General features: G+C 40.9%; 3 protein-coding genes and 1 long non-coding RNA gene across 6 annotated transcripts in view; 2 read left to right on the top strand and 2 right to left on the bottom strand.

The window, feature by feature from the left end:
• LOC118229597 (BOLA class I histocompatibility antigen, alpha chain BL3-7-like) overlaps nt 1-20,103 on the top strand; it is a 59,045-nt gene that overhangs the window by 31,476 nt on the left and 7,466 nt on the right. The window contains exons 1-7 of one of the 3 annotated variants that reach the window (XM_035421699.1): nt 2,674-2,847; nt 3,512-3,574; nt 4,211-4,456; nt 5,076-5,363; nt 6,348-6,626; nt 6,789-6,947; nt 7,338-8,057. The exons of 1 other annotated variant lie outside the window; for it this stretch is intronic. In XM_035421699.1, coding sequence (XP_035277590.1) covers nt 4,315-4,456; nt 5,076-5,363; nt 6,348-6,626; nt 6,789-6,947; nt 7,338-7,480 — 1,011 coding nt within the window. In that variant the 5' untranslated portion in view covers nt 2,674-2,847; nt 3,512-3,574; nt 4,211-4,314 and the 3' untranslated portion in view covers nt 7,481-8,057. Of the gene's footprint in view, nt 1-2,673; nt 2,848-3,511; nt 3,575-4,210; nt 4,457-5,075; nt 5,364-6,347; nt 6,627-6,788; nt 6,948-7,337; nt 8,058-20,103 lie in introns of those variants that run through there. One more of the 3 variants, XM_035421698.1, reaches the window with a different exon arrangement.
• Nucleotides 1-20,103, bottom strand: part of LOC118229610 — a 71,823-nt gene that overhangs the window by 18,210 nt on the left and 33,510 nt on the right. The gene's annotated exons all lie outside the window — the stretch shown is intronic.
• The window catches only part of LOC118229583 (major histocompatibility complex class I-related gene protein-like), an 81,023-nt gene that overhangs the window by 7,569 nt on the left and 53,351 nt on the right, over nt 1-20,103 (top strand). The gene's annotated exons all lie outside the window — the stretch shown is intronic.
• LOC118229596 (major histocompatibility complex class I-related gene protein-like) lies at nt 11,628-18,969 on the bottom strand. Its single transcript, XM_035421696.1, has 7 exons — nt 18,872-18,969; nt 17,328-17,406; nt 14,909-15,154; nt 14,501-14,791; nt 13,534-13,812; nt 13,224-13,369; nt 11,628-12,826 (listed from the first exon to the last, which is right to left on the bottom strand). Exons 2-7 carry the CDS (start codon nt 17,383-17,385, stop codon nt 12,758-12,760), a joined length of 1,089 nt encoding a protein of 362 aa, XP_035277587.1. The 5' UTR covers nt 17,386-17,406; nt 18,872-18,969; the 3' UTR covers nt 11,628-12,757.

The following is a 20,103-nucleotide window of genomic DNA, read 5'->3' on the forward strand; positions in this document are numbered from 1 at the left end:
AGGGTTCTCCCCTAAGAGTGTAACCGAGGCAGTGCAGTGCAGCCCTCTGTTCCCTCACTGAAGTCTAATTACAGTTAGTCAGCTGGCCGATGACACTGCTATATTTCTTCAAAATAAATTCCAGATTATAATAAATTGATAAATGCTTTTTTACTCTTTGTCAGTCTTTAATTTCTGATTATTTTAATATATATATATATAGTAGAAATGTGCTTGGTTTGACTTAATGTATAAAAACATTTGATTGTTTAGCTTTGAATGTCATATGTTTATATATTTAGTATTTTGTATGTTAAAATAAATATGATTGAATATAAGGTGCCCTTGTGTAAGTTCAAATGTCATTGTGTTGATCTGAGACTTCAACATTGGTCATCCTTGAGAGTTTGGTTAAGTATGTTGCTATCATGTCATGTGCTTATATTCATTCTCAAGCTGTAAAGAGAGAGTTTTAATAGCATTTTTACATGCTGAGACCCATGTTGACCAAGCGTGGTAACACACTGAGTTTTAGGTCTTTGGTTACATCTTATAGTTCCTTGTTCTACTTATGAAATCAATTTTGCCACTAACTCTACATTATTTTGTATGTACACCAATTAATGTTGAACACTTTCACTGACTTTTGTGAGATAATTTATATTTATGTCTTGTTCTTTTTATAAACCATAAATGGTGGGAGAGGACCAGAACCTGACCCAGAAGCTCAGGTGAGTCGGTGGCGAGAAATGGGCGGAGACTCCTGATGATGTAGAGGAAGAAGCTGTGTGCCAGGCTCTCTGCAGGCGTTTGCAGTGTTGCCAAGTTTGCCATCTAGCAGCAGGCCAAGGCTCTTGGTGCTAGGAGAAGCCAACGTGGTAGTGTCACCCAGGAAGAGAGAGGTCACATGGGGGGGAAAACAGCAGGGATGTCTGAGTGTGTTTGTCAGGTTCAGCTTTAGATTGTGAGCTTCCATCCAGCTAAAGATTTGGGCAAATTTCTGTTTAACTTGGCTTAGCAGCTGTGAAGAAGAAGACAAAGAAGAAAAGCAGAAGAGGAAGTAGGGGAAGAGGAAGGAGGAGAAGAACTCAAAATGCTTAATTTCCAATCTTCATTTTTCGTGAACACTTGCGTGAGTCGTTGACCACTGTTCGTGGTTGTAAAGGCCCTGGGTCTGTGCTGAGTAACACCATGGAGTCCCACCTCCAGTTTTTTACATTAATGACATTCTCTGCATGCAGTTTTCCCACAGAGTACCGCTCCCTTGATTTGCTTTACAGTCCGTTTCTGATCTTGCTCATTTCCATAGTCTCAACCACTCTTGTGTTAACAATAAATTAGTTTGAAAAGTGTCATCATACAATGGGGGTTTTTTTGTTTGTTTGTTTTGTTTAAAAACATCAGAATCAGCTACATTGCACTAAGAAGGAATTATGAATATTCAGATTACTAGTCGGAGAATAGTTTTCAAGAAGGACAAAACAATCAAGTTCATTAAACTCCAGCAGCTTAGGAAAAAGGAGACATACGGTGTCACATTTTATTTAAATGTTTATTCAAGTAACCCATGATTTTCACTAGTTTATAATAAGATGAGATTGATTCACTCTTGCAGCACAAAGTTATAATATGGGTACTAAAGGCAACATGGTGGCAAGGCATTGAGTATAAAATAACACATCTTTGTCCAGTGGAATGGCACATATAAAGATGGAAGAGCAAGTAAGATGGCAATTTGCATTTGAAAAGGTTTCTCTGTATTCTGAATAGTTTTGATCACGATAACCCTGAGTGGTTGCCTTTACTCCATTTGCTCAGTTCGTCGCCACGTACAATCAATAAACAACAACTTGATTGTCTGATCCAGCAGCAGTGGTCAAGTGTGCAGATACGGATCGAGCACCGACAGGATTTATACGGCTCACAGAAGTTTTGTGGAATTGCTACTCAGAAAGAAGGACATGCTCACCATCTGCTGGCCACGTTGAGACTAGCATGTTCCACTGATGTATTTATTTCCTGTGAAATCAAAAAATGGCCTAGTGGAATTTAAACACATAAAAAACCGAAAATTGTATGAGAACCTGAGATGCAATGGGTCTGGGGTGCAAAAACTATTCTAAAGCTGATCGCGAAGAACAGGGAAACGTGTACTGGCTGGCAAGTGTACAGATTAAACATTCAAGTGTTCAGGCAGCATACATTTCTAACACAATACCAGTGGCACTAGTGCAAGGATTTGGATTTGTCACATAGGAAAACAAGTTTATCTTGAACACTTTGATTAGAAAACAGTACTTATATTGCAAACATTTGTCAGATATGAAAATGATAAAGATTCAATCTTCACACAAACTGTGAAACAAAGGGTAACACTTTTTTTTTAATTTACCAAAAAATAAAAACACTGAAATAAATATGATACAAACAGAAATATAACAAACCATCTGCAAATATTTTCTGCCTCTCAAAGCCTGCACTTGCACTTTGTACCGACCATAGACATGCATATATGACCTGTGTACGCGAATAACAGTGTTTTTATAGCCTACGTCTCTTGAGCGCTATTGGTGCATTAGATTGGATAGACTGTGGGCCTGACCGAATTTGGATAGACTGTGGACCTGACCGAATTTTTGACCAATAGAAACATGTTGTTCACACGCCCTTTTCCGCCACAGGTGCTTATATACTGGTAATACCCCGTCTCACTACCTGTTTATGAAACGAAGAGCAAAAGAGATAGTTCACGTAGGCTGATCAACAACAAAAAGACCAGGGCGGACATAGGGTTGAAGCCGTGTTGTGAAATGTTGAGCGTTCATAGCATTTTATTACTGTCGAGCATTGTTTGGCCCACGGTGTCAGGTACGTTTGCCGCTTTTCATCTTTCTAGTTGGCCTTTTGAAATAACAAAAATGTCGACTATTTTACCAATAACATTTTTTGGTAGCTTAAGGTTTGTATGTGTAAACAGCATTATGAATGCAGTGGTTCTATGCGATTACACTTGGTACCGACCATAGACATGCATATATGACCTGTGTACGCGAAAAACAGTGTTTTTATAGCCTACGTCTCTTGATTGCTATTGGTGCTTTGGATTGGATAGTCTGTGCACCTGACCGAATTATTGACCAATAGAAACATGTTGTTCACACCCCCTTTGGTGTCGACTTATTTTTTACAGTCTCTGGTGTCGACTCCCGACCAGAGACTGTAAAAAAATAGCTCCCGACCAGTGAGTAGGCTACTAGTTATACTGCTAATACCCAGTCTCACGCTGACTGTTGACGAAACGAAACGCGAAAGTGGAACTTCTCGTAGGTCTTTTTCTACTTCATCTTCAAATAAATGCAGCGTGCATTGTATTGTTCTTAGTGAAAACACAATGTGTATTGGTTTGATTGCGTGCTTTGCTGGTGCCGATATGTAGGTTATTGTCTGTAGGTTTTCCGCCTACTCGCACTTCTGTAGTTGTTGTCGGTCGTAGCTCCTTTGTGCACTGTCAGCGCAGTTCTTCCACATTTAGCCTTAGGCAGTTTGTGAAGTCCCGGAAACAAAGAGAAGCAAGCTTGTGCGGAGCTGACTGCCTGTGAGTGAGAGATGCTTTGAGTCGGCGACGGTGTGGAAAGGTGTAGAAAACACAACCTACCGATCTTTTATATGTGTAGGGCCTCATTCACGAAACATGTAAACGGTCAAAATTGATGATAAACTTTGTGTAAAGTTTCCTTAGAACATTTCGGCATTCATTATTTTTTTCTTATGTGTATTTGTTTCCTTTTGCAAATCACATGAACAGGATTGCGCAGAAAATTTACTAACAGCCAATGTTCTCAAAAACAAAGGTCTGCACGGGTCTTGAATCTCGTATTGTTATTTTCGTAGGAATATTTTTCAGAACAAAAGTCAGAATAATATAAGAAAAGTTGTGTGCTTGAGGCCCATTGTGAGTAAAGCAGAACCCATCAAAATAGGCTAGGTTTCATGTACATAATTGTCTCTTAACAAGGGGGTGGCTTTCCTGGCCTAAACCTGGAAAAAGTTTCCAAAGTGGTGCAAAATTGTGTAATAGTGTAATATAAATCATTCCTTTTTTTGCGGCTGTCAGATTGGATCAGAACATTGTGGCCTGGGTCAGGGTATGATTTGGGGTGAGTGTTTTCCTGTTTGACATCACATTTGCTACCTTGGACCATCTGACTTTCCCTGTGTCTCTGTCTTTCAGTTAGTCACTCCCTTCTGGGTACCTACACTGCAGTGAATACTGATGAATTCACTTGTGTCCTGTGGCTTGATGGTGAAGGAGTCGACTCCTACAGTAGCAATGGCATGGACAGAGTGCCGCATAGAAAGTGGATGCGTGAAGGAAGAGGCCGTTCTCTGTGGAAGTCTGTCAAACTCCGTAATATGGCGCAATGGGACAGAGGCAGAACTGACATCTTACAAAATGACACAGGACTTCACATGTCTGGTAAGGGAGCGCCAAATACTAGCTTTTTGTAAATTATTATTTAAAAAAAAAAATCTGCCATACCTCTGTTTAAAGTTCCAAGAGACCACCATGCAGTACATGGAGGTAACCGCCCATAATACATTTTACTGTGGTACTGGACTATGATTGCTGAACTGTGGTACTTGTGCCATGGTACAACTATGCTACATGTACCATTGTATTTTGACAGTACCATGGGACATTGTAGAATAGTTGTACCATGGTATGCACTGTGGTACTATCATAACATGTACCACTGTGCATGGTACATCCATTGTACTAGGGCACATACCATTTTACTACCATATGTGTACTACAGTGCACTATGGTACATAAATGTTCAATGGTACATCCTGTGGAACTACAATAGTGTGTACCATAGTGTATTATGGTACATTCATTTTCACCAGTACATATTGTAGAGTACTATGGTACATCCATTGTACCATGATACATAACTAGTACTACCATAGCATGCACCATAATGTACTATGATACATTCAATCTTACTGTGCCATGGTACACCATGATATGTACCATGGTATGTCATGGTAAAATGTCTTATGGTAACAGCATTGTGTGCATCCATGTGTTTCAGGTGCTGCTGTCCTGCAGGGGAGGTTTGGCTGTGAGATCGAGAGAAACCCTGACTCTGGTATAAGTCTTACGAGGACCTTTGCTCAGTACGGATGGAATGGAGAAGACTTCCTGTCCTTCAACCTCAGCAAGCGTCAGTGGGAGGCTTCAGCAAGATCTGCTGTCTCCATTATAAGGAAGTGGAACAGGGACCGGGACATTATGAAGGAAACTAAGAACTACATGGAGGACTGTGCGATTCATCTGTTGGACAGTTTGCCTTTTGAAGCAGAGGAGAGCCAGGAGACAGGTTAGTACCGTGGTCCCTTACAGAAATGGAACACATTGCTGTATAGTGAAGTAGAATGTATTATCATAACATCACAACACATGTGTGACACAACACGTGTGACTTTTTTTGTTGAGAATACAATGCTCATTTCACAGAAGTTTATGTAATATACATGTGTACGTATATATGTGTGTATATATACACACACATTTACAGAAAGGAAAATGTGGAGATGCATCTTTTTAAATACATGTTAGTGTTAAAAAGATGCATCTGGGGTTCATTCCCCGGCAGCGGTACTTCCGGCTTGGTCAGACATTCCTACGAACACAATTGGCAGTGTTCGCGGGTGGGAAGCCGGTGAGGGTATGAATCCTGATCGTTGCATTAGCGACTCCTACTGGTTGGTCGGGGCGCCTGTTCAGCAGGGAGGGGATCTGGGGGAGATAGCGTGAACCTCCGAGTGCGTTACGCTCTCCTAGTGAAACTCCTCGCTGTCAGGTGAAAATGAAGCGGCTGGCGACTCCACATATCGTATCTAACGTATCGGAGGAGGCATGTACTAGTCTACACCCTCCCCAGACCGACAGAGGGTAGCGCATCGATCAGGACTGCGATACACACAAGGAATTGGTATAACAACTAAATTGGGGAGAAAATGGCAAAAAAAGTGCATCTGCACATTTCAAAAATCAGTGAGCCAAAAGAAACTCCAGGAGTACACCTGAAAATTAGTTTAAATGGATTTTAGATTTAAGCTTCCAAATATTTGTTTTTTCTTACTTTTTTTAAAAGAAAGGATGGTATCTTACTTAAATTGTGACCTTTTTTCCATTTCAATGCAAGCTGCCTGAGCATTCAAATGTAGCCCTGCTAACATGTTCACATACTCCCATCAAAGTACACTGGTACTACATAGAATATAATTACTCTAAAATACACAAGAAAGAGACTTTACCTTGTGCGGCAAAAAGTTCCCTTTTCTCTTTTTCCCCATTTCAGCTCAGCCCACGGCTGCAGTATTCGCTAAGAGATCGCTGAACCATGGGAAGGTTATTCTGACCTGCCTAGTTTCAGGATTTCACTGCAATAACACGACGGTGGAGGTTTATCGGGATGATGACATCATCACTGAAGAAGACGGCCTTTTGTCCTCTGGGATCAGACCAAACGGGGATGGGACCTGCCAGCTGAGAAAGAGTTTGGACATCTCTAACAGCACTGAGGCATCGTATAGCTGTGAAGTCCAGTTCAGAAGTCTTAAACAACTGGTCAAATGGGGTAAAACTGCTCACTGTGACCCGGTTCTATTAATGCTGACTCGCAGAACCAGATGAAATTATTAGTGCTGTGGGAACAAAATCGTGACCCTTATAAAAGAGTGTGGCATGAACCCTCAGTGTGGCTGTCAAACTGTAATATTGCTGCTTTTTGCCTTTACAGATGGGAAGATATGGGGCCAGGCTGAGCTAAAACAAAACAATGAGACTGGACATTATTACCACAAGTTGCTTTGGGGCGTACTTGCTTTTGTCATTGGTTTCTCACCTGTGTTTTCACATGTCATACATTACATGACACTTGCACTGATTGCACACACAGGTGAGGAATGAGAAATTCACTTTGGATTTAAGTCCCTGTAGGAGCACTCCTAGCATCTTATGCTATCTTTTGTCTCTTACATTGAGGAGTACCATGTAATAATTGTATACATTTATATCAGTTCTAATTACCATAAAAATGACCATAGATTATATGTGCAGTAAGAGGAGAGGAGGCTGATGGGAATTCAACATTGTAAATTCTTTCATTTATTTACTGACTGAAAAGACAAGTAAGAAAAAAAATTCTGAAAACACAATTTATCAATGCAATATAGAAGGCCCCATTTGCAAAGATACTGCTGGTGCTAAACTAGTTGTTTTGTGATGTACGCATAAATGCCCACATGCTGATTCCTAAAGGGTTATGTTCACTTTCTTTACATTGTAGGCTGTGCAAAGAGGACCAAAATACAAATGGAGCAGACCAATTTTTTGATGCACCAGAGGAACCCAGATCAGCAACTTCATCAGGATTCAAGGGAGCATATCAACACCAGCCATCCAACAAATGCAGCTGATCTTTTGAATTGACTGTTCAAATTTAGCAATCCTACTGTATAAATGATGCAATGTAAATGCTGTGTAAACAATTGTGTAAATAGTTGTGCAGGTTGCTCTGGATAAGAGCGCCTGCTAAAATGGCTGTAATGTAATGTTCTTCCTCCTATTTTGACTTACGTTAGGTCAGAATAATGTTCATTGTGTGAACTGAACTGTGTCATTGGCTATAAATAACTGTACTAAATGAGTATTGTACTTATCGAACCTGTGTTCTGTAGCTGTTGCAATGACCATCCTATGCACTCTTGTATGTCACTTTGGATAAAGGCATCTGCCAAATAAATGTAATGTAATGTAAAGTGGCTCTTAGAGAGGGTACCATAACTAAAATATCCCAGGGTTCTCCCCTAAGAGTGTAACCGAGGCAGTGCAGTGCAGCCCTCTGTTCCCTCACTGAAGTCTAATTACAGTTAGTCAGCTGGCCGATGACACTGCTATATTTCTTCAAAATAAATTCCAGATTATAATTAATTGATAAATGCTTTTTATTTTTTTTACTCTTTGTAAGCTTTGAATGTCACGGTTGTATATTTTGTATTTTGTATATATAAGGTGCCCTCGTGTAAGTTCAAATGTCATTGTGTTGATCTGAGACATCAACATTCATTCTCAAGCTGTAAAGAGAAAGCTTTAATAGCATTTACATGCTGAGACCCATGTTGACCAAGCGTGGTAACACACTGAGCTTTAGGTCTTTGGTTACATCTGATGGGTACTTGTTCTACTTATGAAATCAATATGGCCATTAACTCTACACTATTTTGTATGTACACCAACAAATGTTGAACACTTTCACTGACTTCTGTGAAAAAATTTATATTTATGTCTTGTTCTTTTTATAAACCATAAATGGTGGGAGAGGACCAGAACCTGACCCAGAAGCTCAGGTGAGTCGGTGGTGAGAAATGGGCGGAGACTCCTGATGATGTAGAGGAAGAAGCTGTGTGCCAGGCTCTCTGCAGTTGTTCGCAGTGTTGCCAAGTTTGCCATCTAGCCGCAGGCCAAGGTTCTTGGTGCCAGGAGAAGCCAACAAACTGGTGTCACCCAGGAAGAGAGAGGTTACATGGGGGGAAAGACATAGCAGGGATGTTTTAGTGTTTGTCAGGTTCAGCTTTAGATTGTGAGCTTCCATCCCGTTAAAGAGTTTGGCAAATTTCTGTTTAACTTGGCTTAGCTGCTGCAAAGAAGAAGAAGAAGAAAAGCAGAAGAAGTAGGAGAAGAGGAAGGAGGAAAACTCAAAATGCTTAATTTCAAATCTGCATTTTTTCGCGATTGTAAAGGCCCTGGGTCTGTGCTGAGTGAAACCATGGAGTCCCACATCCAGTTTTTTACATAAATGTGTTACGTGCCAGGTTTGTTTTTTTCCTTTCGGTCTCATTATTCCGTGAGGTCTGCTATGGGTCACTCCGCAATTGGTGAAGAAGAGGGAAGAGTGCGCCGTTTCCCCCCCCCCCCCCCCAATCCTCTTCTGCAGACCTGGCTGGCGGCCAATGAGGAACAGACCCACACCTATAAATAGCTAACATTGTCAGTTACACCCCAGTGACTTGGATTTGAATGTTGGTTCACTTCTGTATTACTATTGTGACTTAGTGCTATTTTGACTTGTGTATCGATCGTATTTCTGAAAAGACTTTTAGTTTGGGTTTGCGTCTCTGGTTTGGTTGCTGGTTTTGTGTATATATATTGGGAGTGGGATTTAAGTAGGTGTTTGTTTTCTTCACTGTCACTGTTAGTTTCACTTGTATTTATATATATAGATATGGGCGTGTACCACCCTTGTATGTTTTTGTTCAGTTTAGAATAGTCAGTGTAGTTAGTTAGGTTCGGAAGATTTTTGGGTTTCAGTTAGTTAGTTTCTTTCATTTCTAGAATTGTTAATAGCTTATATATTTCTGTTTTGGTTCTTCTTTTGTTTGGTACCACCCAGTGTTTCCCCTCCTGTTTGTTCACTGTATAGATAATTAATTGTGTAAATAAACTTTAATCTTTAATGATCAGTCATTTTGTTACTCCCCTGTACCCCTAGACCACAACGAGGACGTAACAAATGACATTCACTGCATGCAGTTTTCCCACAGAGTTCTGCTCCCTTGATTTGCTTTACAGTCCGTTTCTGATCTTGCTCATTTCCATAGTCTCAACCACTCTTGTGATAACAATAAATTAGTTTGAAAAATGTCATAATACAATGGGGTTTTTTTCAGAAAAAAAATCAGAATAAGCTACATTGCACTAAGAAGGAATTATGAATATTCAGATTTCTAGTCGGAGAATAGTTTTCAAGAAGGACAAACCAATCAAGTTCATTAAACTCCAGCAGCTTAGGAAAAAGGAGACATACAGTGTCACATTTTATTTCAATGTTTATTCAAGTAACCCATGATTTTCACTAGTTTATAATAAGATGAGATTGATTCACTTTTTCAGCACAAAGTGATAATATGGGTAGTAAAGGCAACATGGTGGCAAGGCATTGAGTATAAAATAACACATCTTTGTCCAGTGGAATGGCACATTTAAAGACGGAAGAGCAAGTAAGATGGAAATTTGCATTTGAAAAGGTTTCTTGGTTTTCTGAGTAGTTTTGATCACGATAACCCTGAGTGGTTGCCTTTACTCCATTTGCCCAGTTCTTTGTCACGTACAATCAGTAAACAATTTGATCGTCTGATCTAGCAGCAGTGGTCAAGTGTGCAGATACGGACCGAGCACCGACAGGATTTATACCGCTCACAGAAGTTCTGTGGAATTGCTACTCAGAAAGAAGGACATGCTCGCCGTCTGCTGGCCACCTTGAGACTAGCATGTTACATTACATTACATTACAGGCATTTAGCAGACGCTCTTATCCAGAGCGACTTACACAACTTTACAAAGCATTTTTACATTGTATCCATTTATACAGCTGGATATATGCTGAAGCAATGCAGATTAAGTACCTTGCTCAAGAGTACAACGACAGTGTCCTTACCCGGGAATCGAACCTCCGACCTTTCGGTTACAAGTCTAGTTCCTTACCCACAGTGCTACACATGTTCCACTGATGTATTTATTTCCCGTGAAATCAAAAAATGGCCTAGTGGAATTTAAACACATGAAAACCGAAAATTGTATGAGAACCTGAGATGCAATGGGTCTGGGGTGCAAAAACTATTCTAAAGTTGATCGCGAAGAATAGGGAAACGTATACTGGCTGGCAAGTGTACAGATTAAACATTCAAGTGTTCAGGCAGCATACATTTCTAACACGATACCAGTGGCACTACTGTAAGGATTTGGATTTGTCACATAGGAAAACAAGTTTATCTTAAACACTTTGATTATGAAACAGTACTCATATCGAAAATACTTGTCATTTATGAAAATGATAAAGATTCCGCCCTCACACAAAGACAAAGAAACAAATTGTGAAACTTAAATAAAAATTAGAAAAAACACGAGTTAACGCTACCGACCGGTACCGACCTCGCAAAACGTCTCTCGAATGCAACGCTACCTTGTTGCAACGTCGCAATGTAGCTAACTGAAGGTCAGTTAAGATCAGTGACTCGCAACGAGACTGGATGCAACTTGCAAAATTCCAAGACGTGTGGTTGTAAACGTTCTAACTGCACTTGGCGATTTGACAAGGTGGGTCTTTTGAGACCCCAGGCAATGGCTTCAGACGCTCTGCAACTAACCAGTTCACACCGCTGCAATTTTCGCTGCAACATTCTAAAACCGTTTCGTCTCGTTGCGAATCATTGATCTGAACTGGCCTTAACGTTACCGTTATTTACATTGCCATCAAGTTCATCAATATATTATAATGATCGGAATAAAGCAGTCTTTACACAGAGCATTAACCAGGGGTATAGGTGGAGCAGAGCCAGGTCTGATTTCAGTGTAAAGAAAAAAAACTAAATAAAATAATACAGCAGTATTGATTAGCGTTATTATTTTATTACGCTTCCTCATATGGTCCTTCAGCCTTGCCCTTTTTTGATGAAATCTCCTTTGTTTTTGTTTTATTATTCTTGTTCTGATTGATAATTTAACACCCAGCTCCGCTTTATTCTCGAACAGTTTGCTAGCAAAACCAGAAACACCAGCGGTAACATTTTGCAAGGCAGTTGTTTCAAAAATATCACACAACAATCATTCACGAGAAAGACTGTTTAGTGTGCACGAGATACATCATTGTACGAGCTGCAGCGAATCCCGCAAATTCTTCTCTGCAGTGTAAAGACGTTCATACCAGGCAAAAGGTGGACAAAGAACGTCTGTGGAAATTGATCATCACTAATTCTACCCCAGGTCTGCTACAGCATTTTAACCCAGCTCGGCAGTGTAAAGGCAGCTTAAGTTAGCCTAATGTTAGACAATGAATGAGTGTGTACATAACATACTATTTACTGAATAAAAAATGGTTAAGTGTTATAGTTGGCGTGCCCCTGGTGCCAACTGACAGACATCACACAGGCGACACTGGTTGGATCTCTGGGAAGTGAGGTCCAAAAACACGCCTGCAATTACTGCTTTTCGCCATTGGTACCGCCAAAGAGAACGAAACAGAAATCTTCGAGATGGTAACTTTAAATACAATTTAGAAATAATTTAAAACTTGGTCTTGATTGGCTGTGATTAAAGTTACCCAACTAATGGAACATTATTAAACACATTATATAATGCATTTTATGAATCTTTACAATAAATAATACAATTTAGAAATAGCTTAACCTTTAAAACTTTTAAAAATGAGAGACAGCATAGAACAGGCCAGTGTCTAAAGTGTCTTTGTCCTGCATGGGCCTGAGGCGTTGTTTGATGGCATCCGCTTTCTTGCAGTGTTGAAGCCGAGCCAGCAGAGGACGCTAGTGTCTATGACCTGGGAAGCCACTACAACCAGCGAGTCAGACAGCTGCCTATTCTCCTGCTTTTGGTAAAGTGTACAGATCCTGCCTTCCGGTCCTGAGATCTTCAGAGCCAATGGGAGACAGCCAGTGCCGTTTGGAAAAGTGGAGGGAAAATGAAGGCCAGGGGTGCAGGTTGGTCGGGCCTATTTAGTTCTCCATAAAAATGGCTGTACCCCAGATGACAGAGGGGCCCACAGTTGGTCTGTCCTTCTTCTCATTGTTGTTGATTGGCCTTCCAGCTCCACAGTCTCTTTGTGGTGTTACTGGAGTCCAATAGTACCTTATTGCACCTTATAACGGTCACTCTTTTGAGGCATCAAGACGATGAATCCACTGATCTGGGGTTCATTCAAGCTGGGTTCCGCTGACACAGCAAAAAATGGCAGAAGCATCCTGAGTCCCCTGTGTGCTGGTTTGCCTACAAAGGAAAAAAAGTAGAGGCAAGTCCTTAGGAATCAGAAAATGGGCATCTATGCTGACTCTTCACAAAAATAAGTAAATAAATAAAATACACTGGTTTGGCACCAGCAGTATCTTTGCAAATGGAATGCTTCCATATTGCACTGATAAACTGTAAATAAATAAAAAAATGTCAGTAAATCAGTAAATAAATGTAAGAATCAACAATGATTAATTTCCATCAGCCTTCTCTCCTCTTACTGCATATATCAATTACGGTCATTTTTATGGGGATTAGGACTGATGTAAATGTATACAATTATTCCAAGGTACCCCTCAATGTAAGAGACAAGATAAGATGCTAGGAGTGCCCCTACAGGGACATAATTTCATTGTGAATTTCTCCGGTTTCTTACCTGTGTGCACAATCTGCGCTTCAGGATCCGAATGAGAAACACAAGTGATAAAGCAACGACCAACACCAGTGATGCCATACGAAAACAGTAGTGATGTCTCGTGTTGTGGTCTTGCTTTGGTTCAGCCCGGTCCCATATCTTCCCATCTGCAAAGGCAAATAAAGCAGCAATATTATAGTTTGACAGCCACACTGACGGTTCATGCAACACTCTTGAACAGTGGTCACAATTTTGTTCCCACAGCACAAATAATTTCATCTGGTTCTGCAAGTCAGCATTAATGGAAACGGGCTACAGTGAGCAGTTTTACCCCATTTGACCAGTCGTTTAAAACTTCTGAATGGGACTTCACAGCTATACGATGCCTCAGTGCTGTTAGAGATGTCCAAACTCTTTCTCAGCTGGCAGGTCCCATCCCCGTTTGGACTGATCCCAGAGGACAAAAGCCCATCTTCTTCAGTGATGATGTCATCATCCTGATAAATCTCCACCGTCGTGTCTCTGCAGTGAAATCCTGAAACTAGGCAGGTCAGAATAACCTTCCCAGGGTTCAGGGATCTCTTAGCAAATACTGCAGCTGTGGGCTGAGCTGAAATGGGGAAAAAAGGAAAAGGCAAGTTTTGGAGAGGTGGTGTGGTTAGGTTGCCATCTGCAGGCGAAGAGGTAGTGGTTTACCAAGGAAAATACAAGTTTTTTTGTGCACAAGGAACGGCCTCTTTCTTGTGTATTTTAGAGTAATTATATTCTATGTAGTCCCAGTGTACTTTAATGTGAGTATGTGTACATATTAGCAAGGCTACATTTAAATGCTCAGGCAGCTTGCATTGAAATTGAAAAAAGATCACAATTTAAGTGAGGTACCATAATTTCTGTAAAAAAAAAAAAAAGCAATAAAAAAGAATCATTTGCAAGCTTAAACTCATTTTCAGGTGTACTCCTGGGTTTCTTTTGGCTCACTGATTTTGTAACCGAACATTTTTTTAAATGTACAGATGCATCTTTTTAACACTAACGTGTGTTTAAAAAGATGCATCTCCACATTTTCTTTTATGTATACGTGTGTGTATACATACATACATATATTACATGAACCTCTGTGAAAAGAGTATTGTATTTTCAATACACTGTGTGACTGTCCCAACATGTCTTTGTACCCAACATTAAGAACCTCAATTTAAATATTTCCCCACGTTCTGTGAAATTATGTTGTGATATTGTGATAATATATTCTAATTCACTATACAGCTTCCATTTCTCGAAGGCACCATAGCACTAACCTGTCTCCTTGCTCTCCTTTGCTTCAAAAGACAAACTGTCCAACAGATGCATCACACACATGTCCTCCATGTATTTCTTTGTTTCCATGGTGATGTCCTGGTCCCTGTTCCACTTCTTTGTAATGGGGACTGCAGATCCTGCTGAAGCCTCCCACTGAAGCCTGCTGAGGCTGAAGGACAGGAAGTCTTCTCCATTCCATCCGTACTGAGCAAAGGTCCTCGTACGTCTTACACCAGAGTCAGGGTATCTCTCGATCTCACAGCCAAACCTCCCCTGCAGGACAGCAGCACCTGAAATATACAGATGTTGAGATTACACCTGGTTTTTACTTGGAATTTTAAACAGAGGTACAGCATATTAAAAAAAATATTTTTTTTAAAAGCTCAAATATAAAGGCTCTCGCTTACCAGACATGTTAAGTCGTGTGTCATTTTTTAAGATGTCAGTTCTGCCTCTGTCCCAGTGCTCCATATTAAAGCGTTTGACAGACTTCCACAGAGAACGGCCTCGTCCTTCCCGCATCCAATTTCTACGGGGCACGCTGTCCATGCCATTGCTACTGTAGGAGTCGACTGCTTCGCCATCGAGCCACAGGACACAAGTGAACTCATCAGTATTCACTGCAGTGTAGGTACCCAGCAGGGAGTGAATAACTGAAAGACAGAGAGACAGGGAAAGACAGATGTCACAAAGAACCAAATATGATGTTCGACCCAAATCGTCCCTGAGCCAGGACACAAAGTTCTGACCCAAAAATAAATAAATAAAAAACACACGCAATGTCATCCGCATAGGCTGACAACTTAATTGCCTCCTTAGTGGGTCTCCTGTGAAGATGTAACCCTGTTAGTTTCCTCCGCAATATGCAGTGTAGAGGTTCTATTGCCAAAGTGTACAATTGGCCAGATAGGGGGCATCCCTGTCTAATCCCCCTCTGTACCTTAACTGGAACACTCAATCTACCTCCTATTTTTACCATGCATGTAGTAACTTTACCCAAGACACAAATACCTCCCCAAACCCAAACATTTTTAGTGCTCAAAATAAATACTGATGATCAACCCTGTCAAATGAGCTTTCTTAGTCCAGGGAAAGAAAACCAAACTGTCCCATAAACTTTGGCATAATCCCACAAATCACACATCAAAACTGATCAATTTATGGTAATCTATCTGGTACACAATGTGACTGGTCATTTTGGATAAGCTTTCCTGAAACAGTTTTCAGTCTATTTGCAAGACATCTCTTATTCTCCCTTTGCCAATTCCAGTTTCTCCAGATGAGTTTAAAATTCACACTAAAAACAGTCTCCTGTAAAGGTTGGGTATTAAATCTACATATAGTATTCTGCAGGGCAGGGTTTACCTGTTAGGTTTACCGTGATAAAATTATGATCAGAGAAACTAGTCAGGAAAAAATGGGCAGCTAAAACTCTATTGCACGCTGCCTTACTCACATATATTGCATAAACGTGCTAATAATATATTAATATTTGTATTTAAAGTGAAAAGTATTGCAACTGCTGCGCTTACATTCCATCCATGGCTAAAAGCATATTCGCCCTCCCACCACAATCCCCACTCTGCTGAATTGCTTTTATCACTATGCGCCTCTTGTGAAGAAAATTACACGCGTTTGTTTCATTTTAATTTATTATAATAAGATTGCCGGTTTGTCTTTGTCCCTAGCTCCGTTTATATTTAAAGATCCTATCCTTAGAACTTCGATAGAGTAATAGTGGATAGGGAAATAACAGACAAACACACGGAAAAGAAAACAGAAAGATGCTATCCACAAACCCGTGTGCATTGATTCTCGTTTTTAAAACGATTTAACAATTCCAATAGCACTTGCACTGTTCCCCTTCCGAATTATAGTTAAGTTTTTCTTCAAGCAAAAACGTTTCTGCCTATCAAGAACTTCGTAACCAACGCTCGTCTGTGCCTTCATAGATGAAAGCACGAACATGTCGAGACCGGGGAAGAAGCCTCCTAAGTGTACCGGCTTTCCCTTAGTGTTGTCCAAGAAGCGTAAATTTGTTCAACAGAGTATAACGTCCCTTCGTTTGCGTGACTACAAAAAATATCGGAACCATCTGATTACATATCCTCTTCTTCCATTGCTTCATTCGTAACTTCTACCGTTTCCTTTAATGTCAGAATTTTACTGTACCCCCAGCTTACCCTGTGGAGCACTACTGTCCTGCCCAACCACTACTACTCTGCCCTTCCACGATTAACAAGTTACTTTCTTCCCTCTCATCGTCAACTTGTTTTACACCCTCCAAGCCCAGTAATTCTGTACTCTCCTCCTGTACTGAGGAGGCTCCCTCGCCCGGGTCTGTCGTCTATCGGCCGTTCTCTCCCTCTTTATTCTTATGAGGACACGCAAGTCTTTAATAGCCTATATCACCACACTCTAATCTGAATGAAACTCTTAATGAAAGGTGGAACGTTTTAAATGGTTAGTTGTGTAGCTGGTGCTAAAAGCGGTGTTATTTGCACGAACGTTTCCTTCACCCGCATACCATTTCAATCACCTGATTTAAGAGATTTTCGTTTTTCAGAAACACAAGACAGCCTTATTCACTCATAAATTAAGGAATAACTGTCACCAATTGTTTATATTCTGGAAGAGTGATGAGTGCAGACCCAGCTCACATGCAAAATATTACGACAAGGATGACGACAGGTACAAACAACACACACAGGTTTTACCATTTAAAGTTAGGTTTAAAATTAACCCTAAATTAAATGACAACGCTAAATGACAAATAAAAAACTGGAAGAAAAACTCAATAAGGTAGGTGAAAGAGTCAATACGTACCTGACACCGTGCGCCAAACAATATTCGAAAACAGTAAAATGCTATAAATGCTAAGCATTTTAGAACACAACTTCAAAAACTATAGCCACTCTGGTCTATTTGTTGCAAATAGCCTTCGCGAAATATCTCCTTCACGCTGATAGAGCGAGTTATGTAGCCTAGTAATAATGACTAAATAATAAACAGCATTATGGTTCTATGCGATTGCATTTGGTACCGACCATAGACATGCACAAACGACCCATGTAGGCTGAGACGTGTATGCGAAAAACAGTTTCTTGAGTGCTATTGGTGCTTTGGATTTATTATTGACCAATAGAAACTTTTTCTAATTCATCTTCAAATAAATGCAGCGTGCGTTTTATTGTTCTTAGTGAAAACACAATGTGTATTGGTTTGATTGCGTTGCGTGCTTTGCTGGTGCCGATATGTAGGTTATTGTCTGTAGGTTTTCCGCCTACTCGCACTTCTGTAGTTGTTGTCGGTCGTAGTGCCTTTGTGCGGTTCAAAGCACTGACCCTTGCCTACACTGCTGTCAACAGGACAGCCCCCATCTACTTGCAGGACATGACTCCATTCTATGTGCCTACTCGACCACTCTTGTAACTCGACCTTGTAACCCCTCCCAATCGCCCAAAAGGATCACAGAGCTTCTCCACCCTAGCTCCCCAGTGGTGGAACGAACTCCCCGTCCCTCTCCGAACCTCCCCCTCACTACCCATCTTCCGCCGTGGCCTGAAGACTCATCTCTTCAGACTATACCTAGACTAACCACCACCACGCTGTGTATTTCACTCTAAATCTCCCCCTCCCCCCTTTTTTCATGACACTTGTTACATGTTGCCCCATCCCAGCACTTTTTGGTAATTTGTATTTGTCCTAATACTGTAGCTTATTCTTCTACCTAGTTGGCTTTGCAGAGGTTAGGTCTGAATAAGGTTAGGTCTCAAGGGAGCGGGAGTGAAGAGCAGAATCTAAATATGGTAAGGGTTTCCTCAACATTGCTGAGCGCCGCTGCACACTACTACAGGATGTGTACTGCAATTTTAAAGAAAACGCTTAATAGTTCATATCTTCAACACACCCTGGGTTTACCATTTGACATTGCTAATTCCCGACAGCCTCACTGAATTAATTAATACGTTGAATTAATAGATAATAAATACTTATACATAATCACTCGTACATTAAGGAACAACTGTCACCAATTGTTTAATATTCTAGAATAGTGATGAGTGCAGACCCAGCTCACATGCAGAATATTACGAAAATGATGCCGACAGCTACAAGCAACACACACACACACACACACAGGTTTTACCATTTAAAACTTGAAACAATTCAATGACAACGCTAAATGACACATAACAAAAACATGAAATATATCACAAGCATATATCATACCTGCCTACCTGGAAGAAAAACTCAATAAGGCAGGTGAAATCGTTTATATCTACCTGACACAGAGCGCCAAACAATGTCCCAAAACAATAAAATGCTACAAATGTGAAACATTTTACAAAACATCTTAAAAAAAAAAAAAACTATATCCACCCTGGTCCATTAGTTATCAATGAATAGCCTTGTGAAATCTTTACACCACGCTGTTACAGCGAGAGCTATAGGCTGGTTACAGGAGCGCTGGCTGTCGTGCAATCATGTGATCTGATCTTAATGAATCCACATTCCGTTTCCCTCGCCGATGGGTGTGGTTTTCAGAGTATGACTCATTGCGCTCTGTCTCTGTAGGTGGATAACCAGAAAAAAAAAAACTGGAATAGAGACTGGAGAACCATAACTATAATATACTATTTGCCGAGTATACACTGTTCAGTTATGTTAATATGCTACAGTGTAGTACACTGTACATTAGTGCAAGTCAGGTGGATATTACTATGGTAGTAAGGTGCATGATTGTCCATGGACGTTAGAATTAAGTGTTCATTGATACTTGAATAATACAATATACAAAATTGTAGAATTTTATTTCTTTTGTAGAGGGTCCACCCAACTAAAATGGCCTCCTTGGAATGAAGTTGGTTCAATGTAAAAAAAAAGAAAAAATAATAGCTTCGATGTAATAAACTACTTTTGGCATGTTGCTGTAGCTTAGCTTGCTACATTTCTCTGGGGGGTAGCTTCAGTGTAGAGAAGCTTCATTTAATGTAGAGTAACTGGTAGCTTAGCTCACGACACTTTCTAAGTAGCTTGCCCAACACTGATTAATTAATCATTGCATTAATTTAGCAATTATATAAGCACTGACTGACTGGGGGAAAACAGACATAAATACAAAAAGGGGGCGATGACTGCTTGCAGACAGCCGGTGACGCACAGGGAGATAGGACTGCGCCTGAGGGAAACAATCAAACAATCAATTAATCAATCATTGCATTAATTTAGCAATTATACACCTGGGTAGAACACCAGAGGGAGAGACACTAGGGAGGAGAGAGGGAGACGGGGTTAGTGGAAGAGCTGGGCGTCACAGCCGTGACAGCACCCCCCCCCCCCCCCTCCAGGGTCGGCTCCCGACGTCCCACCAGACCGACCAGGATGACGGTGATGGAAGTCAGTGATCAGTGTTGGGTCCAAGATGTCCCTGGCAGGCACCCAGTACCGCTCCTGTGGACCGTAGCCCTCCCAGTCGACCAGGTATTGGAGGCCCCTGCCACGACGGCGAACGCCCAGCAGCCTCCTGACAGTGTAAGCGTCAGAGCCCTCAATGATGCGGGGGTCGGGGTCGGGGGCGGGGGTCGGGGGGCGGGAACCAGGG

This window comes from Anguilla anguilla, chromosome 6 (genome assembly GCF_013347855.1).
Source record: "Anguilla anguilla isolate fAngAng1 chromosome 6, fAngAng1.pri, whole genome shotgun sequence".
Lineage (NCBI taxonomy): Eukaryota > Metazoa > Chordata > Actinopteri > Anguilliformes > Anguillidae > Anguilla > Anguilla anguilla.

Coding starts and splice junctions, on each gene's coding strand:
- LOC118229596 (XM_035421696.1), bottom strand. CDS start 17,385: ATGCTTAGCATTTATAGCATTTTACTGTTTTCGAATATTGTTTGGCGC. Junction 13,370..13,533: donor TAAACGACTGGTCAAATGGG/GTAAAACTGCTC, acceptor TTGCCTTTGCAG/ATGGGAAGATATGGGACCGG. Junction 12,827..13,223: donor AGCGCAGATTGTGCACACAG/GTAAGAAACCGG, acceptor TTTCCTTTGTAG/GCAAACCAGCACACAGGGGA.